General features: G+C 45.3%; 1 protein-coding gene across 2 annotated transcripts in view; it reads right to left on the reverse strand.

The window, feature by feature from the left end:
- bcl11ba (BCL11 transcription factor B a) overlaps positions 1-5,250 on the reverse strand; it is a 47,541-nt gene extending 42,291 nt beyond the window's left edge. The window contains exon 1 of one of the 2 annotated variants that reach the window (XM_030356482.1): positions 3,729-5,249. In XM_030356482.1, the coding sequence (XP_030212342.1) occupies positions 3,729-3,783 (55 nt within the window). In that variant the 5' untranslated portion in view covers positions 3,784-5,249. Of the gene's footprint in view, positions 1-3,728 lie in introns of both variants that reach the window. The other variant, XM_030356481.1, reaches the window with a different exon arrangement.
- Between the last annotated feature and the right edge of the window lie 2,250 nt (positions 5,251-7,500).

Here is a 7,500-nt window from a genome sequence, read left to right on the forward strand (position 1 = left end):
GTGTGTGTGTGTGTGTGTGTGTCTGTGTGTGTGTGTGTGTGTGTGTGTGTGTGTGTGTGTGTGTGTGTGTGTGTGTGTGTGTGTGTGTGTGTGTCTGTGTGTGTGTGTGTGTGTGTGTCTGCTCATGTGTACTCAAGCACAATAAATCCAAGAGCATCCCTTACACATAAATGATGAAGTGTACAAGCACCATGCTGGAGCTGGCAGCAGACCGGGGCTCATGTGAGCGAGTGGTCATAATTCAGGCAGAGAGGATTACCTTTCAGACAGACAGGTCAAACCTGCTTTATGCTCTCTCTCTCTCTCTCTCTCTCTCTCTCTCTCTCTCTCTCTCTCTCTCTCTCTCTCTCTCTCTCTCTCTCTCTCTCTCTCTCTCTCTCTCTCTCTCTCTCTCTCTCTCTCTCTCTCTCTCTCTCTCTCTCTCTCTCTTCCTCTCCCTCTCCCTCTCCCCCTCTCTCTCTCTCTCTCTCTCTCTCTCTCTCTCTCTCTCTCTCTCTCTCTCTCTCTCTCTCCCTCTCCCTCTCCCTCCCTCTCCCTCTCCCTCTCCCTCTCTCTCTCTCTCTCTCTCTCTCTCTCTCTCTCTCTCTCTCTCTTTCTCTCTCTCGCAGCCTCTGACTATTGAAGAGCTTCCTGGTATAGCCCCTCCTCCCCGCCCTCCTCTTCTTGGCATTGTTTCAACAAAGGCATGTTTTGATTTCAGATGTCAAGCCCCTCTACCCACTTTGTCTCCCTCCTGTCTCCCTCCTCTAACGTTCACGGTGCCACCCCAGCGGGGACGGTCTGCTGAACAAAGCAGCTCATTTTGAAGCATATTCAAGACATATAGAAAGTGGCCAATAGCGTGTAAGTGGGCATTACATGTGTCCGCCATCGGACTGGCTTCCGAATCCTGGCCATATCCCGCCCCCTGTCTGTCTGTCAGACGGTCTATCTGCCTGTCTGCACGTCTGTCTGTAACGTCTGCCTGACTGTTTCTTCGCGGAGCCCACACGAGTCGGCAGCCTTGATTTACACATCGACGCTTCCTGTGCACGTTCTCACACACAAACAGTGTATGGAACCTTTTTAAATGTGACTTTCCCCACACCGAGTGTGGGGCTCTGCGTGTGTCTGTGTGTGTGTGTGTGTGTGTGTGTGTGTGTGTGTGTGTGTGTGTGTGTGTGTGTGTGTGTGTGTGTGTGTGTGTGTGTGTGTGTGTGTGTGTGTGTGTGTGTGTGTGTGTGTGTGTGTGTGTGTGTGTGTGTGCGTGCGTGCGTGATTGCTTTGGGGGGTGTGTGTGTGTGTGTCTATGATGCAACTTAGACTAAATACATTAACATCACACATCTGACTGCTTGTATTGTCATGCACCTCAATGTTTCTCGGTGGTCCTCAATAAACTAAATGAATGTGATGTATTTGTGGGGATTTTGCATTCATGTTTTACAACAACTGACTGCACGAAAAAAGCCAACCAAAGTTCAGCAATGGAATTCTTGAAAATGAATAAGTATTTTAAATCTGGTTATTAAGCTCACATGCCATGCGATAAAATACTGCCCTTACAATTATACAGGAAAGGCCTTTATAAAAAGAATATACCGGTACACAGGGAGTTGTACAATAGAAAAAAAGCCAAACACAGTGCAGACCACCATCACAGCTGTCCAAACGTCTCGTCGCGATGTGCCGTGTTCGCGTTCTCACTTTGACGCTGTTGACCTTTTTTCTCATTCCATTTTACTTCATCAGGCAACATTGATTATGTCAAATAAACAGGATAGAGACGGTCCGTGGGGGGGGGGGGGGGGAGGGAGGCACAGCAACATCCAGAACCGGCAAAACGTATCGGATTCAGACGACAACCACTGTGAAGTTCTGTGTGTCCGAAAAAGCGCAGAACTCACTGCCGTTTACAATAGGGACGATTTGAAATGCCTTAGTTTTGTTCAATTCGATATGAGAGCAGTCGGGAAAAGTTAGAGCATTTCACTCTAGCCGAACCTGAAAGAAATCAGCATTTGTTTTTCAAAGATCTAGTCACCGGCTTCTCTTGCACATCTTATCTCTGCAACCAAGTCCTGGCCCCCGGATCGCAGCCCAAGTGCACACACACACAATCACACGCCACACACACACACACACACACACACACACACACACACACACACACACACACACACACACACACACACACACACACACACACACAAACACACACACACACAGATCGCAAGGAGACGCTCTACAGCTTACATGCCTGACACATACACACACACACACACACACACACACACACACACACACACACACGCGCACGCGCATTTGTGTCCAAATATTTTGGCCATTAGCGAACAATCTGTTTTCTATCGCCGTTACATTATGCGAGCAAGAACTTGTACGAGGATAAAAAAAACGTTTTTAGTGATTGTTGTTGTATACTTTACAACATCCGACGAGTAGGGGAACCAATGGATGGGGGGGGGGGTAGACTTTATAATTGACCAAAACTATTTTTCAATTACAACCATGAAAAATCGCAGACATATTACGCACCAAAAACACACAACCCCACAGCAGCAACATTAACGCACGAAGCTCCACAGCAGACTGGTCCACCAATTAGGACCTCGATTAACTAATGGGCCAGCGTTCAATAAAGAAAGACATGGTTTTACACATCTGGTGAATTTGCCCTCCCACATACAAATAAGATTTAAAAGATTTAAAAGAAAAAGAAAGACGTGTAATTATAAGTCTCTGGGAAGGGTTTTGTCCTGCTTATCACATTTTATTTAGGTTTAATTTAAATTAGGACTCTGTGTGATGACATATATGTGGGCCTAATAGGCTATAATATTTCCGGGTAAGTTAGGCCACGTGTATTTTTTATGTCGTATGAAATAGGCTAGCCTACTTGAAAGCTTTCGGAATCGTTCATAATCGAAGTCACAAATGCAGTTAGAAAACTGAAAAGGATTGCGTTATTTAAATGGCGCAGAGTCACAGAAAAATAAAACTTTCCTGGCTTATTTTATCTTAAATCCTACATTATACAGGGTAAATGTTTTCCTACATCCCTCGTATTTTTCTTTTGTAAATGATGAACTTAAATACTTTGCAGCAACAAGGGGCCGTTAAAGAAAACGATGGACCACACTTAATTGTGTCCCACTATCAGGAAGGGCAGGTCCTACTACGGTCGCCCGTCCATTCAGTTGAAAATAGAGAGTTTTGTTCAATCAAAAAAAATTCCATTTACAAGGAAAACAGCAGTTGTTGGACCATGTTTATAAATCACTGATGAAAAATAAATGTTTCGTTTGGTATGCCTAAGTCTCGCACATAGAATTGTCTAAATTAGACATGTTTTTGCATAAGACTGAACATAATAGGCTATATACACTAACTTTACAACAATAAAAGCCAGAATATGAATGCAATAGCAAAGTAAATCAAGTGGGATATAAATAGTAATTATAAAACAGCTCAACCGCTTGAAATTATGATTTCGTAGGTTCAACACACTTTGAACCTCCAAGGAACCAGCTTTCTATTCTTTCGATCTTTTTAAAGAAATGCACAGGAAACGCACGGCACTTCCCCTCCTTATCAAATAGTAATAGTACAACTTTTTTTTTTTTTTAACCTTTAAAAAATAAATACTAGTGCATATCCAAATTAAAAAAAAGTGTCACAATACAATACATATAATAATAGTTGCAGCGGAATAAAGGCGGTAGACTTACGTGCTATTTCTCTCTGAGACACGTGCTGTGGGTTCCCCTGCTTGCGACGGGACATTGCCCTGGCATTCACAGTGGCATTGCCCGGAGAGCGGCACTGGAAAGGGTCGGCTCGCTTGCCTCCTATCGCGTCTTCCTTCTGGCCCCTAACTTTGCGAGGGGACCTCCACAAAAGGCTGCACCACAGTGCGCAATTGCGCTCTCCGGTGACCGGCCGTGGCGGTTCGCTGGAGCCGCGTCGTCGCTGCAGTGAACTGGCGGTGATCGGTCGGTTCCCTCGACAGGAGGACAGGCGATCGATGCCCACAGCAAGAGTGTCCGCCGCGAACCCACTTCTTCGGGTTCCCAGTGAACCGATGGAACCTGTTTTTCGTTGTTGTTGTTTTTTGGTGGATCGTGTTGTGTATGTTGAGTGTCGCTGCGGTTAGTCCGGCTTGTTAGTCTCTCGCTCTCACGCCGTCTTGCGGACTCGCGGCACCGTTTGACAAAAGAGGAAGGAGGCGCAAAGTGCACGGAGCTGTCCGAGCGGAGGAACACAAGGACTGACTGATCCTGGGTGGATGATATGTGGTGTGTGTGTGTGTGTGTGTGTGTGTGTGTGTGTGTGTGTGTGTGTGTGTGTGTGTGTGTGTGTGTGTGTGTGTGTCAGCAAGGCAAGGCAGGTAGGTGGGGGAGGGGGAGGGGGGGGATGGAGGGGTGGAGGTGCACCCCGGCCGGCGACCGCTCTCTCTCCACCTTCTGAAGAAGAGAGGAGCGTGCGGGTCAAGTCCGTGCGTGCGTGCGTGCGCGCACAGGTATGACGGATATCACTGTCCGATCTCCGCACGCACACCTTGGACCCTGGTAGCGCTGTCGGTCCCGCTCTCTCTCTTTAAAAACAGAGTTTAAAAAGTATGAGTGGAAAATGTATAAAATAGGAATCCAATCCTTTTCTCGAGACTTGGGGTGCCGCCGAGGAGTGGGCACTTCTTGTGGCGCGTGCGGGCGATGTCACCCCCGGTGTAGGCAGGCAAGGTTCACTTTGTGCTGTCTTCAACTCAAAGTGCTATTGCCCCCTTGCACGGCTCTGCGGAGAGCGGGGGACAGAGGCTACTATACCGACACCTCCTTTCCTAATAAATCAAGACCTTACGCGCTTTGGTTTGGGTTTGCTTTTTTTTTCTCTTCTCCTTTTTCTTCTTCTTCTTCTTCGTACTCCCCTTTCTCTGGCGCTTTAGTGTGTGAAGAAGACGGCGGCGAGTCCTGCATCCCCCGAGCTCTCCCTGTGTCTCTGTGGCGAGGGCTGCCTCCCTACAATGGGATAAAATTCAAGTTCAAGTGCGGACGTGACGTTAAGTCTACGGCGAGGAAGGAATAATGGAGACTGCGGAGAGCACTGGGGGCGACTAGTGGTGGCTTTCACAACTATCGGATCACCAGCAAGAAAAGCCATGGACAGTGAGCGCAAACCCCAGATTCTATCGCACACACTGGGCTACACGAACACACACACGCACAAACGCACACACACGCGAGCGAGCGAGCGCGGCACAAAGAGCGCAGCGGTCAGAGCGACGCTCTGTATTGCGCGCAAAGAAGCGCGCAGCTAAACTTGGTGTCAAAAGTCCTCGCTACGTTTAACTGTAGGCTAAAAAACTGATTATTTAATGTGGCTTCATTTGCAATATCGTGACCTTTGGTTGTTTTGTGGACACATCTAAACATGCCTGTAATTGATAGGCCTGTGTAGACACAAAAACCTACCGTTATCTAATTACAATATTAGATTATTATTGCCGCGATGTTAGGATATATATATATATATATATATATATATATATATATATATATATATATATATATATACATTTTTCTAATCGGGTGTCATTTGATTTACTTATATGACCCCTTGTATCGTGTATCCTGGAGTCTAGAGTTTTATTGGTCGGCTTTGACACGCTGCTGATATTTACATGGTGTTTTATAGGGACATGGAAACATTGTCATCAACATTAATTAGCCGTCTTGTTTTATTCCAAATAAGCGCCCTATCAAATAATATGAGGTAAATTATCTAAAAGCGAGATTAATCAATTAAATATTCTCAATTGCCCAATTGTTATTTTAGTGACGTTTAATGCACAATATAGCCTATCCTTTTTTTTGGTCTTTTTTTAATGCCACGTTAGTGTCAGTAGGCATCCGTGGTGGGATGATATAAAAGATAGAGTGTCTGTCGAGCAGATGTGTGGCCCTGTGTGGCCTACTATAGAAACATCTACACACTACCGTCTTTTGCGGGTCATGTCGATCAGTTACAGAGCATATATTTTTTATAACAGACGATTATTTTCCATACCAGACCTGGTCAACTTAACTTTTTAATTTTAATTGTAAATTTTTTTATAATAAGAAGCATAGGATTAAACTGCATTTTAAACCAGCGTTAAAAAAATGCCATAATCGATCAGGAAGGATGTTTATTGAGAAAAACGGAAAAATTATTAAAGGGACAATTATTTATAAATAGTCTCGGTAATAATGCTCTTAATTCCATTTAATAAACGTACGTTTTACTCTTTTACAAATATCGATCAAATATAAGCCAATATTGTTCACATCCTCATTGATGCGTTCATAAACCATATAGGCCTAGCTCATGTTAATTGGATCCACCAGGGAAATATTAACACCATGCCGTGAGAACGTTGCTGGCTGTAGATGTAGATCATGTTAAATGCAATAGAGGTGCATAGTTGACACCTGTTTGTGTGTGTGTGTGTGTGTGTGTGTGTGTGTGTGTGTGTGTGTGTGTGTGTGTGTGTGTGTGTGTGTGTGTGTGTGTGTGTGTGTGTGTGTGTGTGTGTGTGTGTGTTTGTGTGTGTGTGTGTGTGTGGGGGGGGGGGGGGGGGGGGAGAGTTGTTTGTCAGAAATGGGCTGTCGAAATTTCAAGTGAGCATAGGAAGGCCTAGTTGGTATGAGCTTTAAATTTAAAAGTGGAAGAAATATATGTGTGTGTAGTTGGTGGGGGGGGGGGGCAGTGTGGGTGGCAAAGACACAAGCCCCCCCCCCACCACAACAAACCCAGCCCACTTTTGAACTAGGAAGTAGATTATCAATTACACGGACACACACACACACACACACACAAGCGCGGATGCGTGCACACACACACACACACACACACACACAAAACACATGCATCCATGCAGACACGCAAACACACACACAAACACACACAAAAATAATCACCCAAACAAACAAACACACATACCTACAAGCTGAGAAATAGACTCCAATGTCTTAAACACAGGACTGCGTTGGATTTTCACCTGGGCGCCACCCAGATGGGCGGCTTTAAGAGTGGAACGAGTTTGGATTTCTTCTTTCCCCTTTTGCATTGGAGGGGAGATGAAGGGATTAAAACAGGGTGTGTCTGTATATTAGAGGAGGGGTGTCAACTCGGCGATGGGGGGAGGATTGCATACATTCCAACACTTTCTCCAACACTTCTATCTAATGATATGCAAGGCGTATCATGCCTTGTGCAAAAGTGTGCGTTTCTCATTGATATGCCTTAGTGATATTCCACACAGCCCTACACGGTATATTTGAAATTCCCCTATTGTTGGTATTTCATTTTGCGAGGGGACGAGAAATACATGTGAAAATTCAGTCATCGATTAAATTTCTCTGTTAAAGGAGACATTTGGCCATGGTCGAAACCACCTCTGGTGTTGAACAGGGCGGGAAGGGAGAGAGGAAAGTTGTTGAGGCAGTGGACAGGATAAAGAGA

The sequence above is a fragment of the Gadus morhua genome, chromosome 5, assembly GCF_902167405.1.
Source record: "Gadus morhua chromosome 5, gadMor3.0, whole genome shotgun sequence".
NCBI lineage: Eukaryota > Metazoa > Chordata > Actinopteri > Gadiformes > Gadidae > Gadus > Gadus morhua.